Here is a 21,653-nt window from a genome sequence, read left to right on the forward strand (position 1 = left end):
GTCCTGTGCCATTTTACATGTAGAAATACAGTACTGATATATTACCTGATGGTATACCTGGTCCTGTGCCATTTTACATGTAGAAATAGAGTACTGATACATTACCTGATGGTATACCTGGTCCTGTGCCATTTTACATGTAGAAATAGAGTACTGATACATTACCTGATGGTATACCTGGTCCTGTGCCATTTTACATGTAGAAATACAGTACTGATTCATTACCTGATGGTATATCTCTGGTCCTGTGCCATTTTACATGTAGAAATACAGTACTGATACATTACCTGATGGTATACCTTGTCCTGTGCCATTTTACATGTGGAAATACAGTACTGATATATTACCTGATGGTATATCTCTGGTCCTGTGCCATTTTACATGTAGAAATACAGTACTGATACATTACCTGATGGTATACCTTGTCCTGTGCCATTTTACATGTAGAAATACAGTACTGATACATTACCTGATGGTATATCTCTGGTCCTGTGCCTTTTTGCATGTGGAAATACAGTACTTATATATCACCTGATGGTATACCTAGTCCTGTGCCATTTTACATGTAGAAATACAGTACTTAGATACATTATCTGATGGCAGACCTAGTCCAATGACATTTTGCATGTTGGAATACAATACTGGTGCATTACCTTATGGTATACCTGGTCCTGTGCCATTTTACATGTAGAAATACAGTACTGATACATTACCTGTTGTTATAGCTGGTCCTATGCTATTTTACATATACAAATGCACTACTGATACATTACTGATGGTAGACCTGGTCCTGTGCTGTTGTTGTACATGTGGAATACAGTATCATAGTGATACATGATCTGATGGCATACCTAGTTCTGTGCTATTTTACATGTAGAATGTATCCTCCCTTGTATACTTGACGTTAACCAATAATCTTTTAGCCACAGCACTTTTGTTCATATGGTACAGTCTGAGTAATAGGCAAGGCATGCATGAATCAGTCAGGTTATCACTTGCAATTTATAAAATTAAAGCTTGTAGATGCTTAGTTTTGTGCTGCTAAAATAGGATTCTGTAGTCTCTTTGATGTTTTAGAATGGAAGTCAGACACCATGCAGTGTCATTCTTCTTAGACTGGCAATGTCCATGTAATTAAACTGCCACCAAATTTTGAATTTTATTATGAAGTGAATCGGAGTTAAAGAACCAATCCATGACACCACAGAAGAGACAGCCAACCTCAAAGAGACTGGTGTTGAATCTGTTATTTAAGAATCTTGAAATTGTATTTTCAGAAAAGAAAATGGTAATCTGTATACATAAGGAATGTCTTGTTTATTACACAGATATAACCACATAAATCAAATTATTTTGTGAAAAAAATGATAGTACTACCTAAGATTGTGTATGTTTTCATCCACCTGTCACCCATATTAATTACAGACAGATGATGTAAATTCACTATTATTTTTGTTGGCCATTATTTACGGGATACCAATGTTAGAGTATTTTGTGGTTCATATAAATCACAAAAGTTCCAACAAACAGTTATTTGTCTGTTAACACATTAACCCCTAGTGATGACTTAACGGGGCAAGAGGTAGTAGCCTACTGCCGAGCTCTTACCCTTCTGCTCATGCGCGAGTCAAATAGCCAATGGAAAACGATGTTTCTAACACAACTAGGCAGTATGTTATTGACAGATGATGGGGGATTTGGTGTTTTCAAGTCTATTCAGAAATAGCTTTCAAAATGTGTTTCCTACTCAATTTTCAGGCAAAAATGACAAAAAGCTCCAGGGGTTAATGTGTTAAAAAGTGCATTTTGATAACATCACCAAATTTGAATATTCCTTACATATTTAATCACTTGTGCATCGACACTGCACATAAATTACAAATTTAGCAATTCCTTGATGATTTGTAGAAGAAAAAAATTCCTTGTTAACACATTAACCCCTAGAGACAACTTAACGGGGCAGGAGGTAGTAACCTACTGCCGAGCTCTGTGGTGTCATGGTCATGCATGATACACTAAAGTGGGTGGTATTATAGAAAGGTAGACAGATGTAGCTCTACAATGATACCAAATAATCTGGAATATCTGGTTGCACTACAAAATACATTTAGAAAAAACTCATTTTTTGGACCCGACTTTTTTCTAACCCAAAATTCGCCTGTGGTCGGAATCCGATTTTGTGTCTGGATTTTATACTTTTTGGTCTCAGATCCAAGGCAAACTGGTATGAACTGCAAACAGACAGATGAGCCTTTGCAAAAAGTAGGAGAAGATGAGCATTTGGAATAAAGAGTGGTCTCCATACAAAAATAATGGCTCCGTTTAGCAAATTTTTTAAAAAAAAAATCCAACTTTTACCCTTCTGCTCATGCGCGAGTCAAATAGCCAATGGAAAACGATGTTTCTAACACAACTAGGCAGTATGTTATTGAAAGATGACTGGGGATTCGATGTTTTTGAGTCTGTTCAGAAATAGCTTTCAGAATGTGTTTCCTATTCAATTTTCAGGCGAAAATGACAAAAAGCTCCAGGGGTTAATGTGTTAAGACAGTAGAACCGGTCCAATATCGACCACTTATCTATAAAATAGTTAATTATTTGAGTGCAAAACCATACAAATAATTAATGCACAGTATGCATTATGTGGTTTTGAGACCCTTCAAAATATGAAAATCTGCTCCAGATCAAAAGTTTTGTTTTCAGTCAAATTTTGTACTTTTTATATTACCAGTTTAGCCCTTTACACCAAAACCCCTCCACTCAGTAAACTGAAATTAATGCATGGTCTCAAATCCCCATAAAAAATCTTGCTCTTAACCTGGAAATGTATTTTAGCTGCTAAATTCCGCAAGAGAGTGATACTTATAGTCTTGAAACAATCTGTGGTCATGCATTAACTAAAACTCCCACCTGAGACATGCTGGACTGTGGTCATGAATTAACTAAAACACCCACCTGAGACATGCTGGACTGTGGTCATGCATTAACTAAAACACCCACCTGAGACATGCTGGACTGTGGTCATGCATTAACTAAAACATCCACCTGAGACATGCTGGACTGTTGTCATGCATTAACTACAACTCCAACCTGAGACATGCTGGACTGTGGTCATGCATTAACTAAAACACCCACCTGAGATATGCTGGACTGTGGTGATGCATTAACTAAAACACTCACCTGAGACATGCTGGACCAGGTTTTTTTATAACTCGTGTGGAAAGTTTATCAGCCTGTCAGTGACCTGTAAATGTCCCAAGGCATGCAATGCAAAAACAATAACTTGAAGCATGCACCAAAACAAATTAGGAATGACATGACAGTAAGCTGACCTGATGGGTCAAGATTATAATTTGAGAAAAAAAATATATGTTGTTCAGCTAAGTTTTCATTAAATGTATGAAAAAAAGCCAACAGTTTACTTAACTTTTGCACTCTTACACATGCACAAGCACACATACACATCTAAAGGTACACATTTTCTCTCATGATCACATTCTCTGAGTCTGTCTCAAGGTACATGCTACTAAGTGTTTTCACAGAACACACACAAAATTCTCCTTTCTCTGTAAAATTACCATTCACTTTGTTAAAATGTATGGGTTTTTAGCCATCATACAAAAATCTTGTTATTGTTATTCCTTAAAAACAGAAAGTCATAACAATATGAGGTTTCCACCAAATGATGTTTTATGACGTCTTTTTGATCCTAAATGAAAATGCTTGCAATCTGAAATCCAGTATGTTCACTGCAGCAGCTGATTTGAAAATCTAAATAATTTTTTGGGGACAGTAAAGTACAAGTCCTTTCGAGTTACTTATAAAAGTTAGTATACAGTGTACTCCCTGCTGTGATAAAAATGACAAATGTTGAATAAATAAATTTAAAAAATCTCATTGACACGTCATGAAAGTGATGCAAAATTGCACATCTTCCAAAAGTTACTCTATGCAAGAGTTCCCATCAACATTATGTACAATGTGTATGCAAGAGTTCCCATTAACATTATGTACGATTTCTGTGCAAGAGTTCCCATCAACATTATGTACGATGTGTATGCAAGAGTTCCCATTAACAATATGTGCAAGAGTTCCCATCAACATTATGTACAATGTGTATGCAAGAGTTCCCATTAACATTATGTACAATTTCTGTGCAAGAATTCCCATCATCATTATGTACAATGTGTATGCAAGAGTTCCCATCATCATTATGTACAATGTGTATGCAAGAGTTCCCATCAACATTATGTACGATGTGTATTGCAAGAGTTCCCATCATCATTATGTACAATGTGTATGCAAGAGTTCCCATCAACATTATGTACGATGTGTATGCAAGAGTTCCCATCAACATTATGTACAATTTCTTTCAACATCCAATCATAGTATTATCAAGAAGATATTAAAACTTGAGAAAAGACAGTTTGACAGTTGCTGCATGAATATAAAAGAACCCAGCAAAACAAATATCTTTATGCTACCTGAAAAATACTGTTCAGGAAGTGTAAAACGATAATGAATTTAAGTTCATTATCTCATTGTGACTAAGAGATGTATTCATGCACTCAATGGCAGATCTGTGTGTACAAGCAGAACGTCTCCATAAATGTGTTCTGGTCCTAGCTATGTGAGACAGAGAGGAGCATTATTAAGATTTCATATCTGTAGTTTGATTTAAAAGGTACAATTTTGTATTAATTATTGAAGTAGTGGTGTTTTAAAAAGAAACAACGGTCACATAAAAAGTCATGCTAGATACATGTCAGTCTGCATATAAACTTGTGGATGATTAATGCTCATGCATGAATGGATAACATCAAAGCACAAAACAGCAGATTTTATTTTCTTTGCCATTGTGGTTACAGTAACCAATGCATTTGGAGATAGTTGTGCTGTGTTTGTTTTCTTGAATGAGCAATTTGTTGATTCATACTTTATGACCACTGATTTGCTCCATTGTTTTGTTTGGGATAAAAGAAAAATTAATATAGAAAGAACTTGGGAAATAATCAGTACAATCAGTATCAAATTTTTATATTGATCTATTTATTGTCTTTTATTCTGTGTGTCAGATCACGTAAATAAAGATTTTTTGTTAATTGCAAGATATAATTTCATATATTTTAGCTAAATTAAAATGTTACATTCCTAGACATGTCAAAAATATCTACTTACCACTGATCATGATGTAAAATTGTTAGGAACTGCAAATAGTCGTACAATTGGAGATTTGGCATGGTTGGCTAAAGTGTTGTGTACAAGGTACTAGACATATTTCTTTATATAAAAATATGAACAAAATAACATTCTAATGTTCATAGTGAGACCTCTCCAGTGGTCTGAGTGGTTAGAACATCCACCTAACTGGTTAGAGCAAGAGGTTGTAGGCTTGAATCCCGGCCAGGTCTTACCAAAGCCTTATAACAGTGGTGCTGGCAGCTTCCCTGATTGGTGCTCAGCATTAAGAAACTAGTGTTAGGACTGGTCAGCCTGGTGTAGGATAATGTGATTGGGTGGGACATGATGCTTCATGTCTACGGAATGATGCCCCAATGCTAGACTTCACCTTTAAACTGCCTCACTACATAATTTTAGTGATATGACTGAAAGCGACGTTAAAATTCCAGTCACACACACACACATGTCCACACTGTTCCACAGTACAGTTGCTTCAGTAGATAGACAGCTTTCTCATATGTTACCTTAAAAACTTGATGTTGTATTAGCTTAACACTAAACAGAGTGAGGGAGAGATTGACTTTTCATATGAGGCCTGTCTGGTGTTTGGAACATTATTATTTATTTTAGCATTGAATTTAATGTGATTGTTCAGGTGGTCTAAGTGGTTAGAGCACTGGCCTCAGTTATGGCAGGTTGTGGGTTCGTATCCCAGACAAGTCATTACAAAGACTTATAAAAATTATACTAACAGTCGCCTCAATTGGCACTCATCATTAAGAGGTTTGTGTTAGGACTGATTCTCAGGATAATGTGACTGGGTGGAACATGATGCTACATGTCTGCAGCATGATGCCCCAATGCTAGATATCACCATAAAACTGCCACTCTGCAGACATGGTAGCGATATGACTCAAATTGTTAAAGCTACGTTAAAAATCCAAATCACACACACACACAAAATTTAATTCAGTTTAATTATAAACAGTTGTCAAACTGTCCTCCTTAATTTCTGGGTTTAATTGGAGCTGTTAAAAATCACTCGTCACTCCAAGGCAGAAGGCTTTTAATATTAATTACTCTTTTGCAAGTCAAAATCAACATCCTCTTGTGATGCTTAGTCTTGCTAAAAAATTTATAGCATTGTTGACACCGGCCTCTGCATTGATTTCTGTTGAACATAAAATGAGGTCAAATCTTTTTTAGTGACAGACCATTTATTATTCAGAAAATAATCGTCTTGCTTGGATTTGTAGAAAAAAAGACCTTATCCTATCCCTCATTTTAGTTGAAACAATACTGTCATTCCCTCTTCCCCCTTAAATGGTGCGAACATAATTCTGTCATTGACTTTGTTTACTGCCATAACTGTTGAAGGTTTAAGCATGTGGTTCACATTTCAGTGTAGATTAGGTATTTTCTGGTCTTTTCTTTGTTTTCAAGGCAGTGGTTGTAATTTGGAATTTAATTGTCCATATATTGGAGAGGATTAGCTTTCCTCTATAATAATAGGATACATTTATGCATTTCAAAGGAAGCTAATCATGATGTAATATTTTGGGAATATATGGTTTAAACTGAATATTGAATGCACATGATTTTTTACATTCGCAATAGCTGCAGATAGGAGTCGTTTATGGAAGCAAATCAACCTTTTCTCAAGATACATTTATTGAATTTAGAAGAATCTTTTGAAATGATTTTGTATTGTCCCAAGTATACAATTGATATAAAGATTCTCCAGTAGGTATCCAGTTGTAAATCAAACTCTTTACATGGTAGGCGGTATTCATGAACTGGCTATTCAGATATCAGAAAGTAATGTCTACCAGCTTACTCTGTGATGGATTTGCATAACATTTGCCTGCCAAATCGAAGTGGTGATTTGTAATTTCCTCTGCACAATAGAGCAAGCAAGGTGATTTACTCTCTTACCTCAACATTTGGAGAAACGGAAAATAGTACAAGCCATACTGTAGTATTATAATACACTTCCCATACTTCCTGTAGCTGCCTTTCAGGATGAAATCATGAAGTCATAGACATATGCCCTTATGACACAGTAGCAGCTTGTGTCAGGAGCATATCATGTCTTCGTCAAACACAGCTATTTGTTCTAAGCTTTAGTTTAGATAAAATGTAAAATACAAAGGTTCATAGGTGCGCATGAGACTGGGTTCAAAAGAACTGAATGCTGTCTTGTACTGCAAACAGAATTCTGACCCATATATCCTAAAGTTTGGACATGAGTGGAAGAAGACTTGGGTGGAATTCGATTTCCCCTTCTTCCATAACAATGGTGACTAGAGTTCTGGCCCTTGTATGACAAAGTGGTATGCTCTTGCATCTTGCACTAAAGTTTCTATTTTATTTATGCAACATCAGTGGGTGCATCAAATGTTTTATGGTAAAAGTCAATTATATCTGTACATACAGACTCTTAGCAGTATTTATAACTGAGCATATCTTAGTTTAGATATTGAGATTTAAAGTTGGCGTGTGAGAAAAATAATAAATTAACTAATTCACGACTCTTGTCAATTCTTTTTGTTTTTAGTACTCTACAATTTCACGTAAATTTGTCGAAGTGATGAATGATTACAACCAGGCGCAATTAGACTACAGAGAGCGCTGTAAAGCTCGTATTCAACGTCAGATGGAAATAAGTAAGACACAGCCTAGCTGCCTAAGATAGAAATTCAAATGGCATATTTAGTTTGCATGAGACAACTTAGAATAGATACGTAGATATACTTGTCTTGGTCAGTGATACAAGAGGTTAACTCCTTTTAAAAGTTTAGCTCATTGCAGTTGGAGATTTCATCAAAACACAAAAACTACTTTTTGCACTCATTGTTACATGTTTTATTAATAAAATGATAAGCATTTAAATCTGATTTGTAACAGTATATCAGCATGTAAATTGTTGTATTGTTGTAGTGTCATACCTGGAGACACACTTGGTACTGACAAGATTCAAACACAACCCTTTTTGGTGATGAGGTATATGTTATTTAACCAATGTCCACCATGGCTTCCATTTCATTTAAGAGTGCATTTCACCACTGGGTTGAAAAAATTAAAGTAAAGAGGGGGATAGGATTCTATTATAGCAGTGGTTTTTGGTGTTTCATTGGACTTCACCTAACTGTGTATGTAATAATGAGCAGTGTAGCATAGAAAAATACAACAGTGTTGCTTTATGCTCTAGTGAAGGAACTCCTGATGCCCTGATTTCTCAAGGATACACAAGAAGGAAAGGTGGTAAGTCTTGTATCACTGACCTAATAGTACAGTTATTATTATATTATCTATAATTTTTACCTGAATTTACATCAGAATTTAATTATGAATTTCTACTTTTTGTACTTCTTGTGCATTTCATTTCCAATCATTTTATATCATATTTTGTCTCATCACATTCTGGTAATTTGTGTTTCTTTTTCTTTATTTTTGTTGTAGCACGCAACATTATCACGTAAATTTGTCGAAGTTATGAACGATTACAATGCGTGTCAGATTGACTACAGAGAAAGATGCAAAGGACGCATTCAGCGCCAACTGGAAATAAGTAAGAGATGGTTGTATGTAAAGTTACCTCCCTTTATAGGATAATATTTAGGATATAGCGATTTAACTCTCTAGGAAAGTTTTATTTATTTTGATGTTTAGGTTTTTATGCAAATATGTGAAATCCACTTAAAATGAATATGTCATCCATACTGTATAGACTCGCTTATGAGTCATGTTAAACTGCAACAACAAAGATTCTGATCTGTCATTGCATACTGCACATGCAGACCAGAGTACATGTTGTTTGTTCAGTTGATTACCCCTTACAAACTGCAAAGACCCAGATCTGCTGACACTTTATGTAATGACAGATCTGGGTCAGTGCAGTTTGCAGTTGAACTCGACTTATAAGCAAGTATAATGATCTGTTGATGGAATAGGACATACAGCTCTTCCTTGTTATAATGTACCTCATTATATTACAACACTGGGTATAATGTGGTACTGCTGTGAATCTCCATATCCAAAATCATACCATTGCAGCATAGGTTGAAAGAAAACAACTTGAAGCTTAGTTTTATATCTTTTTCCTTTATAAAATACTGTTATTTGATAAAGTTTGAATATTCCTTTTATACAAAGGTTTGGTAAATAACACGGTGCTCAATATAGTGCTTTTCAAGACATAAAGCATTATGGACCCCAACTACCACATTTTAACAAGGAAGAGCTGTAAAACCATTTGATGATTATTACAAACTGCAATATTTTCCCTGCAAATAAGTGGGATTTTTATATTTTAGTTTTTAAAATTCTAACAAATATTTTGGATGTAAATTAAATGTTATCTATATAATTATAAATGCCATGTCAAGTTCTGAGAGTTTTGGGATTGGAAAAATTCTTAATTGTACAGTTGTTAGTTTTTATACAGTTTTAAACCAAAATAGCAACTTGTCCTCATTTTGTATTTATTGAGACGTCATGCATGTCTGTAACATGATTGTTAATACTTTATGAATTGAATTTGAGGAAAAAGCAATATAGATTTGTCTGCTGATCTGATTTTTCAGTGATTTAAAATAAACTGAAATTTGTTCACATTTTTAAATTGAAGGAGGCACAGCTGCAGCTTATTTCACTTCAACTAAATTTCAATCAGAGCACCAAAAAATTCACAAAAACACTTTCTTGAAATCACAAATGTTATTTTCATCTGCCAAAGAAAGAGTGTTCTTACAACTGAAACAGTTGTTTTCTTGCTCTGGATAATTCATGATATTCAAATTTTGCCTTACTCAGAGCATAAATATTTTACTCTGAAATTTTATGCAATGTCACACTGCCTAACACTTTCTTGTAATAAATCTTTAATGTCATGATGCTAGATTTTTTTCTTGAGTAATTTAACTTGTAATTCTCAAATTTGTTAGAATCTTAACTCTTACAAATCATGAAAAAATTCAGTACATGGCAGATTAGAATGCACATTTTTCACTATTTCTGTACATTTGCACACATCACTTTGAAAGGGAGGTAACTTCAGAATCCAGTTTTTGCCCCAATATTACATGTTATCTCCCTTTGGAGTCATCACCTCTTCTGCATTCTAACTACACTAACTTTACTTGTATTATCCTGATGTTTAGTAATTCTTTTCCCCACGAGTAAAAATATTCTGTAAATTCTTGTTAATCTTTTCCTGATTTTGTAGATTCAGTGTTTTATAGTGTAATTTTGTTTGTATGTGTCTGTGTTGTTGTTTATCGGTCTTGAAGTGTAAATACAGGTAATGGTATGTATGTAATTTCAAACTGGTGATAGGATACTAGGCTACCAGAATCTCAGCAAAGGTATCCTTTTTCATACCTGCTACATGGAAGAGTAGTTGCAAAAAGTCCATTGAAAGGACATATTTTACATACAGCATAGGAGATGAGGGATTCGTATGATCAAAGTTGTAGATTTTATATACACATCAAACACATATGTATGGCATTCTGGCAGGAGCAAAGAAAAATTGGCATAGTTTAAGGTCAAAAGGTCGAAGGTCATCATTATTTTGACCCAGAGAAAATGGATATATATCACATGATACAGAAGTTTTATGCTTCTGTAATGGCATCCAGCCCTATGCAACACATATATATGACATTCTGTCAGGATCAGAGAAAAAATTTCAAGGTTTAAGGTCAAAAGGCCGAAGGTCATCATTATTTTAACCCAGAGAAAACTGATCTATATCACACGATACAGAAGTTTTATGCTTAGATAATGGAAGGGCAAAGAGGATGCATCTGTTTTGGTGTTAATAAATTCCATATCAAAGCCACAAGAGCTCTTAGAAAAATATGTTAACACACACAATAAAACTTGATCAGTGATTTAAAATTTCGTTGTCAGTAAACTTATGAAACATTCAGCATTTCATTTGAATTTTAAGGATTTAATCCTCTCAACTGGTGACTGGTGTGTGTTATTGAAATTTCCCGTGTGTCATCAAGTCCCCAGTATTTCATTGTTTTTGATCTTCGCCTGTAATTACTAGCCTTCACATATTTTATAGTTTAATTTTGTCATCCATTAATAGGTCCAAAACTGTTTAATTCCAAAATTATAACCTTACATTATATTGCCATAAGTTCCACTTGACCATCCAAAGCTTGATTATGTAAGATTTCATATCAAGGTTGTAGAACTGCAGTCTATGGACCCAAGTTTATATGTTTGATGGACTGTTGTAATAACTGACACATTTTAAAAGATTCCAAAAATTAAAGAGCATTTTGTATTTAAGTCATGGACATGTTCAGATTATGAACATCTAAGCATTGTGTATTCAGGTATTTTCTTGGGTGTACATTTTGATGATTTGGCAAGAAAATTATATTTTTATCGTTACCTCAATTCCAGGATTGTGGTAATGGTCACATTCTTTGCACAGGAGAATTGTGGAAATGGTCCCATTCTTTCCATAGGAGTATTATGGATTATTGAAATGGTTCCATTCTTTCCACAGGAGGATTATTGTTTCATGGGTCTCAACTACAAAATCATGAGAATGTTTACCCCCATGAAAAATGATATGTTCATCATATTTTGTGTCAGATGTTTATATTACCAAGAAATACTGTGCATACTTTTGGTTTTAAGACCAAACAATTAAGACAATTTAGATACTCCTTTATCTAATGGACCTCTCCATGTTTCTGATTGGTTGATGTCATAGGTTATTATTTTGCATGTGAATGCCTGACGTGTATCACTCTTCGAATAGTAATGTTAGCATGAGCAATATTTAAATGCGGTATTAAGGTGGGTTTTTTTTTCAAGTTGCACATTGTTTACATCAGAGACAGTATTCAGCTCAACTTTAGAATAATATTAATCTCTGTCTCAAGTTTGTTCCTTGATAGGCTAGGAGTTTCTGTTTTGCCTGTTTAAGGTAAAAGCAGGGTCATAATAGTGTTCACAGGCAAGACACTGCATCTTGTGGAATACTTATACTGACTATCATAGTTCATAGGCAAGACAATGCATTCTGTGGAACAACTGTTAGTTGATTACTACTAGTCTAAAATGCTGTTTATAGGCAAGACAAACACTGCATTGTGTGGAACAACTGTTAGTACAGTACTCTCTCTCTCTCTCGCTCTCTCTCTCTCTCTCTCATGCTGTTCAAGAAAGCCATAAAAATGAACAGCCTTAATGGGCATGACCATCATAAATTGAGGCATTTTAATCCTGATACTGCTCTTCAATGAAATATGATCTATGGCCATACCTGCCGTATACAAGGGTCAGTGCATTACTGAAGTTCATTATAGCAAGGGTGTACTGTATTCAGTTCATTTTTTTCAGTGCATTCAGTTAACTGGAAACCAGAAATATAGTTATTTTAAAATTTGTACATCAGTATGTTAAATACTGAAAATAATGATTTATTTTAAAATTATTTCTCAATATGGAATTATATGTAAGGTCTCCTTGCTCATTAATATATTTGCACTTAAGAAAGTCTGAGGATTCAAATTTTAAATTATTAAAGATTTTGGAGTGTGGATTAGGTAATGTTTCAGTAATAAAAGAAAGAACCATTAGATGAACATTTTATCATTAGAAAGCATTTCACAATTGTTTTTTGTTCAGATTTTCATTCAATTTAAATAATTCTTGTTATATTTGACAGCTGGAAAAAACACAACAAATGATGAAATAGAAGACATGTTAGAATCTGGGAATGTAGCTGTATTTACTCAAGATGTAAGTATTTATTTGAGCAAAGAAATTATAGTTGCTTATTATTTTTATGTGAGTTTGCATTTTATTGTGAAAAAGGAACAGTTTATTAAAACTTGAAATACAGTTCTGAAACATGGTAATTGGGCATCATGATTTAGAAGCTTGATGTCAACAGATTTTGTTCTGCTGCACAGGTCTGGACCACAAAATTACTTTTCCTTCAGGGCATGGAATGAATTTGCCCAAAAGTAATTCACTTATCACAAAATTACTTTTCCTTCAGGGCATGGAATGAATTTGCCCAAAAGTAATTCTCTTATCACAAAAGAGGTCAGTACAGTTTTATTTGCAGTTTGAAGTTGTTCAGTTTTGCCAAAGCCCAAGCTATTTAAATTAGAACTTATATAGATTTTTAAAAACTTCAAAAATGTAACAAATGAATAGATAGTGTAGTTCTTCAATCTACTTACCCAATTAGATAAGTAAGATGTGTGAAATCAAGTGATGGTTATCTTTGACAGAAAACCTTTAATGTTCAGCCCTGTTGTCCGACCTGGTCAGGAAATCATAAGTATATAGATGGAGCATAGAGTTTGTGCTGAATCTAATAACAACTGATTTTTCTGTATATCAGATAGTTTTTGTCTCATTTCTATCTATCACCTCACATCCATCACAGAGCTGTGTGAATGCAACTGGGACACCCAGTTTTTGATTGATTGCTTTGAACCTTGGTAAATAATATGGTAACCACCTAAGCAAATCACTTTTCTTGCACAGTTTTTATGCACCCAACAGGCAGAGTGTATTATGTTATGATGTCCATCCATTGATCTGTCTGTTACCAGTTTTGTTTCTGCTTGACATGAGTGGTCCACTCTCTACAGTTAACAAACAGTGAGGATGGTTTGCACTTTAGGTAAGGCAGAACCCTATTGGTCTGGGGGTCAAAGGTCAAGGCAACTATGACAATAAAAGTTGAAAAATGGTTTCACACAATATCTAAAAATTCTCCACCATGTATTGTAACTTGACTTTTCCATCATCATTGTTACCAAGCTTTATGATGGCTTACACTTGGGATGAGAAAGCAGCCTATTGATTTTGGAGTCAAATGGTCAGAGGTCACTATGACTCCAAGAAGAAAAGTAGTTTCTGCACACAAAAATTCATTTTCTACATATAGTACTGTTAAATACAGGGCAGGCATATAGTGTGCTGTTTACAATACTCATGTTGCAAGAATCATTGCCAGTCTTGTCTTGCAGCTGCATGCAGTGTACATGTATAGCACAGTCTTGTGACAAATCACTGCTTTTGCAGTTTTTATCTCACCTGTCCTTAAGGTAGTGTGAAGTTATGCTATGGTCCTGCATCTTTTGTGTTGTTGTGTGCATCCAGCAGTAATTTATTGTTACCACTTTGGAGTCCATAGTTCTGATCCAGTTTCAGTCAATGAGCAACATCCATGCATATTAATGAGGTGATCTTGCATCTGGTTAACCTTGTTACCACTCTCGAGGCCATATTTCTGATTTCGTTTTGATCAAACTTGAAATAGACAAAGTTTGATGAAGAGCAAGATAAAGATTTGCTAACCAGGTGATTTTGAATCTGATTAACTTTGCTGGTTACCACTCTCGAGCCACATTTTTGATCATTTGATAAAACATTAAACTTTACTTACATTATTCAGATTTTGGATGATTTTAATAAAGAACTCGATACTTGTGATGTGATACTGCATCTGAATGGCTGGGCTTGTTACCCATCTGGAAGACGTATTTAAGATCTGATGAGCTTAGATCTTCAAAATCTTGGTTCGGTTTAATATTGAGCAATATCCACCCGTAATATGGTCTTGGATCTGTTGGCTAAGCTTGTTACTACTCTGTTAACCATATTTGTGCTTTAATTTTGACAAAACTTGGAATATATGCATATGTACCTGAAATATATACTTGCATTATCAAGATCTTGGGCAACTCCAGTAATGAGCAAGGCCTATGCATAATAATGAAGTGACTTTGTATCTGATTGGCTGAGCTTATTGCAGTTTGGATGCCATAATTGTGGTTGCTTTTGGCATGTATCATCAAGATGTTTTTTTTGGGGGGGAGGGGGTCATTATGAGCGGAATATACTTGTATCAATGAGGTAACTTTGCACATGACTGACTGCTTCTGACCAGTGGATAGCCTGTAGTTTAACTGGTGTTTACTGAGTCTTGGTAAATATGCTAATATCATCAAGATATTGGATGATTTTTATTATGACCCAAACCTTTGTTTTCAGATATTTCTTTTAAGTATTCTTCAGATGTCTCAGAATTGTGTAAATGTAGGCTCAAGGAGGCTGCATGGGACACTAACACTACGCATCTTTAATGTACAAAGTGTACATGAATGTCCATGTTGTTTTCTTTGGTCTGATAATACCTGAGACCTAGCCAAAAGCAGGTGCAGATAAAAAAGGAAAGAAGTACCTTCTTCTTCGTCCCCTTCTGCATTTTTAAGACCTTAGGCTATACATTTCCTGACGTGGATCAAATGCATCTACCTCAATAAAACTTGGAGAGACGGCACCTTCCCTGAGACAACTAGTGTTGCCAACCTCGAGGAGGTAACAGCTGCTGATCAGGATAAAGTGCATTCCCCTGAATGGGGTCAAAAGGTCATGGTCACTGAATGAAAATGGTTTCTGCACAGAAATTTCAGTTAATACATTGAGAGATATTAAACATGGGGTGGCATAAAATGTGTTATTCAGTGTAGTCTTCTTCTAAGTGGATCAAATGAAATAAAATTTGTGAGAATCTACTGTTACTTGTTTATTAAGACAACTGTTTTCTTTTCCTTCTTTTCAGATTATAATGGAAACACAGCAAGCCAAGCAGACGTTAGCAGACATAGAAGCTAGACATGCTGACATTATGAAATTAGAAAAGAGTATACAAGAATTACATGATATGTTCATGGATATGGCAATGCTTGTAGAAAGCCAGGTATTTCCTAGTAGCCTTATTAATTAGCTGCTTAGATCTTTTAATAATTCACTACTCAGCTAGGTAAACACTGAAAATGTTAGATGGTCCGATAGAAGAGTAATATAGTATTCTTGTTGGTGAAGCAGAGAAAGCAGCAGTCCACTTAAGTGACAGCTGTTATTTTATGTTTTTTATTTGAGTTTGTAACTGTAATTGGTTTCTAGAAGGGTAAGTTATTGGCAGCAAACTGAATGAAATTCATTTCAGTCATGAAGGGGGATTAAACTTGGTACTAAGTGACTAAAGGTCTGATTGATAACAATCATGTAGTATTGAGTCAAATAATGTCAAATATGCACACAAAAAAGAAGGAAAAATGGATAACTTAAGAAACTGTAACTTATTGCAATTCTGTTGACTGAACAAGATCTTTTGCTAGGATGGCTCAGTTTAATTTTGGGGGTGGGGACATGTCAATACAGTATACTCTGTAAACTTCTGGAAGATGATAAACAAAATAGACTCTGTTTGATTAGAGATTTTATGATTACTACTTTCGCTCTCGCTAATTTTAATGGGATCCATAACCCTCGTTTATTTAGAATGATTGAAATATTGATTAATACGTGTTTGTGTATTGGAAAGAATAAATGAAACACCAGTCGAAAGTATAATGATTAGTGATATTTGTGCATTTAATTTTTGTTGAATTATGTTTTGGAAGTGAGAAAGAAGAAACAATTCAAAGCTTAATGCTATTTATTTTTAACAATATCATTCATTTGATAAACAAATTTAGGTGTAATGATTTTCATGCAGAATTTTCTGCTAATGAATGTTAGTTCTTTTGTGGGGTTTTTTGTGTGGCTCTATTTGGTATGTTGTCCTTCATCCAAAGTTGGATATCCATTTGTCCATTAGCTTAAGATGTGGTTGCTACTCCTCATAAACAACTCAGAGGATTGCCATGAAACTTTACACACATTCATCTTAAGTTCTAGTTGGTCCTAAATGAAAATGCTGCTGCTCAGTCATTCAATATGGCCACCACAGGGGACATGTTTTAAATCTTGTTATCACTGCTCCAAAATGGATGGTCATATCAAGTTGGGGTTTTCACTCAAAAGTTTTATTATGATGTCTAATTTTACTTCAGTGCAAATGGTACCAATCTGATTGTCATTATGGCAGTCACCTTTAAAATCTAATGGAAGTCATATCAACATGGGGTTTTCACTAAAAGATTTCTTATGATCTTTAGTTGATCTTAAAACAAAATGGTTTGCTTGGACGTCTAATATGGCTAGCACACTTCCCATCTTTAAAGTCTGTAAATGCTGCTCTTCCTGAATGGATGATCATATCAGCCTGGGTCTTTTCAATAAAGACATTATGCTGTCTAATTGATCTTAATTGAAAATGATCTGACAGCCAGTATGGCCACCATAACAGTCATAATTCAAATGTTTTCATGACTCCATCTTGATGTAAAGTTATATCAACATTTGGTTTTCATCAGAAGACCTCTTATAAGGACTGGTTGATACTAAATGATAATGGTGCCATCTTACATCCATTATTTTATTGTTACTGTTTCTAAATGGAAAGACATGTCAACATTGAGTTTCCACCAGAAGACTAATTATTAAATCAGGTTGGTCCTGAATGAAAATGGTACTGAAATGATCTTAAATATGGCCTACATGATGAACATACTGAAAATCTTGTCACTGTTTCTCTGGAATGGTGATCATATTAACATGGGAGCTTCACCAAAAGTCCTCAAATGTCATATAATTTGGCCTACATGAGAAGAGTGCCAATCTGGCATGCAGTGTGGTTGCCATATTGGCTAATTTGAAAATGTTATTGCCCAAGAATATCATAGATGTTTTCAACACTCTGCATTTAAAAAGAACAAAATATTTTCTCTTGAATACCTGGAAATCCTTTTTCATACTGTCGAGGGACTCTTGTTTATAATTTTGGTCACATTGTCCATTATGTTACTACATTATATCCAGAATTGCATTATAATAAAATGCATTATAAGAAGATATCGTTGTATATGCATCAAGTTTTTACCATGATATGCTTAGAATTCCATTCTCCTCAGCATAAGTAGAAACATACATTATCAAAACCCCGATCAAAGGTGAAACACAATGTTCTGCAAATGCCATTACTTTATTATTATTATTATTATTATTATTATTATTATTATTATTATTATTATCTTCATCATGATGATAATGATTATTATTATTATTATTATTATTATTATTATTATTATTTGTCTTCTAGGGAGAAATGATAGACCGGATTGAATTTAATGTTGAACAAGCTGTGGATTATGTAGAAACAGCCAAAATGGATACCAAAAAAGCAGTCAAATATCAAAGTAAAGCTAGGAGGGTAAGTTTTGTGTGATTTTTTCACAGTAACTGCTTTCCTTGCATGAAAGACTTTTAAGTTGATAGTCACAGAGCTTTGCATGCTAAAATCTAAAGTCATTTGATTATTTATTTAGTCATCTTGGTTGAAAAAGGTGTACATTTGGCACATTTATTTGTTCACCTGGCTTCAAAATGTTACAAATCCTTAATATCCAGTCTTAGAGAAACGTGTTTTGCTTACACTTATGGAAAAGGTGTGCTGGACTTTTGACTACCCAGTATAAAGGGTAGTAAGAGCAGATAAAGCAGCCAAAGCTGCACTGTGGTCACCCATTTCTGAATGGAAGATTATATTTGTAAAAGAAATTTAAACCCAGACTGTCCATACTTACAGATTTTTTTCTGCAAACCAATTTATATTATACTGTTTTGGTGGCCTAGTGGTTAGAGCGTCCACCTTGGATGCAGGAGGTCGCGGGTTCAAACCCTAGTAGAGTCATACCAAAGACTTGCAAAAATGGTACTAACAGCTGCCTTGCTTGGCGATCAGCATTATGAGGTTAGGACTGGTTGGCCTGGTGTCAGGATAATGTGAATGGGTGGGACATCATGCTACATGTCTGCAGCATGATGCCCCAGTGCTAGACATCACTATAAACTGTCACACTGCAGACATCTTTGCAATATGACTGAGAAATTGTTAAAGCTACGTTAAAAAATCTAAATCACACACACCTAATTCATACTGCAAACTGCTCAAGTTTCACTGGAGATCACATTTCTTTAACGATTTTTTAAGAAGTTAAACCAAACTTTGATTGGTTGTTCCTTGTGTTTCAGTATGTGCTATTCATACCCTTTCTATTACTAAAAGTATAATTCTATTTTTATGATGAATCACAACTGCGATAAAGAAATAAATACTAATTGCATAACTGAATCCATTTTGAAGAAAATTTACTAAATGGGTCTCAAAAGACTCTGATGCCTTTGCCAAGATATCTACGTTTTTAAAAAAGTTTGGGAACTCTTCAGATATGCAAAATAGTGTCTCCCAGAGAATGCCAGGGATATGAAGATGATTTTACTACTACAATGCTATCCATTGTCCACAAAATTAATTGATTATAAAATCTGATTTCCATCTTCATAACAATACTGGCTTCATCCTATGTCTAACAAATCTTAACATCAGATTATTGGCAGTTCTAGGAATTAGTTTGACCATTTATTATTACGTAAGTAATTGCATAAAACATCCATAAAAAATTTTACAATTAACAAAAAAAGCAACCAACAATGTTTAGTCAGCATCATCTTTCCAGCAAGTGGAACAATTTATATAGAATATACTTTAGGTACTGTGTCCATCTGTATGCTTTATATTTGAAAAGATGACAAAATATGTGAAATGAAAACTCCACAGATATCTTCAGAATATCCAATCCACCACAGAAGACTGGCATTAGAACAAAATCAAGAGATGAGGTAGTATTCTGTCACTCACGTAAAGGACGTGCCATACCCATGATTATGTCATCTGACAGTAGAGCATATTTTTGTAAAGTGCATTGACTTCTAATCTGCAGGACAGAACCTCTCTGATGTCCAGTTGATCAAGCAGCATTTTGATGTTCTGCCAGTAACAGTCTTCAATTTTCTTAAACAATCGAGTTTTTATAAATAAAATTGATTCTGTCAAGGATTTTAACGTTTTAACTTTCTTGTTTTATTGTGATTTTGGCATCATTTACCTTTGATCTCAGAAGAGTAAATAATTATTTTTGTTTGGAAAGGTTTATCTTTCTGAAGATAACAGTATTTTTTTATAACTCTCCTGGTCATCCATCCTTTAGCACAAGTTGGTTATTGCTTCTCCTAAACTACTTGGAGGATTACCATGAAACATTACCCTTACATTCATCCCATGATCAAGTTGAGTCCTAGATGAAAATTGTGTTGCTTACAAATCCAGAATGGTCCTTCTAAATGGATGTCATGATAGGATTTTCACTAAGAAAATTCTTATGAAGTCTGCGGTCCTGAGTGAAAATGGTGCTGACCTGTTGACCAATATGGCTACCAGAGCAGCCATCTTGAAAATCTTATTATCTCAGCTCCTACATGGATGGTCATATTAACATGGGTTATTTTTCTAAAAGAATTCTTATCAAATCTAGTTGGTCCTATATAAAATCGGTGCTTATCAGAAGGCCAGTATGGCAACCATCTTAAAAATCTCTTTCTGAACAGAACATTGTATTGACAAAAATACACCAAATGTCCAGTTGGTCTTAAATGAACATGGTACTTATGTGACATCCATTATGGCAGCAGTAGTGCCCATCTCAAAAATCTTTTTAGTGTGTGAGTGTGTGTGTGATTTGGATTTTTAACGTAGCTTTAACAATTTTTCAGTCATATCGCTACAATGTCTGCAGTGTGACAGTCAGTTTATAGTGATGTCTAGCACTCGGACATCATGTCACAGACATGTGGCATGATGTCCCACCCAGTCACATTATCCTGACACCAGGCTGACCGCAGTCATAACACTAACCTCTTAATGCTGATCGCCAAGCAAGGCAGCTGTTAGTACCATTTCTGTAAGTCTTTGATATGACTGGGCCAGGGATTGAACCCACGACCTCCCACATCCGAGACGGACGCTGTAACCACTAGGCCACCAGAGCAATTAAAATATTTTTAGCGTTACTTCTCCTGAATGGATGGATAGATCAATTAAATTACTTCTTATGAGGAAACAAAAGAATATTCACATGTATAAAAGCATACATTCTTGAATGCTGGATCACAGATGTCTAGTAGTTGTTTGTTCTATGTCACCCAAATCGTGACTATTCGCACATGAAAAATATTTTTTGTTCAAAGTACATGTTTTAAAGTACGAGAAATATTGTGTAAAATGTTTATTATCATTTTGGGGAAGAGTTCGCATATGAATTCGAATCTAATATGATCATGACGTAGCTTCTGAAATTTAACAATATTACCAGGCTCGTGAAGTGTTGTGCCAAAATAAACATTATTGGAAATGTTACTTATTACTGATCCATGAGTAAAGTGGTGGCTGATTAAAGATTCTCGAAGTTTAATAAAGATCAAAAAACATTATAAAAGTGACTCGTAACTATTGCAGGCCTACTGCACTTAGTTATCGGGTTTTAAATGTGTATGGGGTTTGCTTATGAACTACAAATATTTTACCGTTATGGAAAAGCAAGTTCACAAATGCAATTAATTCACTGCACTTTGGGCAAAAAAAATTTATTATCATTTTGGGGAAGAGATCGTGTATGAATTCAGATATAATA

At 34.7% G+C, this 21,653-nt stretch overlaps 1 protein-coding gene across 1 annotated transcript in view; it reads left to right on the forward strand.

Annotated features, from left to right (window-relative positions):
• The window catches only part of LOC149775789 (syntaxin-like), a 124,003-nt gene that overhangs the window by 94,150 nt on the left and 8,200 nt on the right, over positions 1-21,653 (forward strand). The window contains exons 6-9 of the mRNA XM_089943548.1: positions 8,644-8,752; positions 12,884-12,957; positions 15,803-15,940; positions 18,227-18,337. Of these exons, the coding sequence (XP_089799674.1) occupies positions 8,644-8,752; positions 12,884-12,957; positions 15,803-15,940; positions 18,227-18,337 (432 nt within the window). The remainder of the gene's footprint in view (positions 1-8,643; positions 8,753-12,883; positions 12,958-15,802; positions 15,941-18,226; positions 18,338-21,653) is intronic.

The sequence above is a fragment of the Sinohyriopsis cumingii genome, chromosome 19 (genome assembly GCF_028554795.1).
Source record: "Sinohyriopsis cumingii isolate HCF-2022 chromosome 19, ASM2855479v2, whole genome shotgun sequence".
In the NCBI taxonomy this organism is placed as follows: Eukaryota; Metazoa; Mollusca; class Bivalvia; order Unionida; family Unionidae; genus Sinohyriopsis; species Sinohyriopsis cumingii.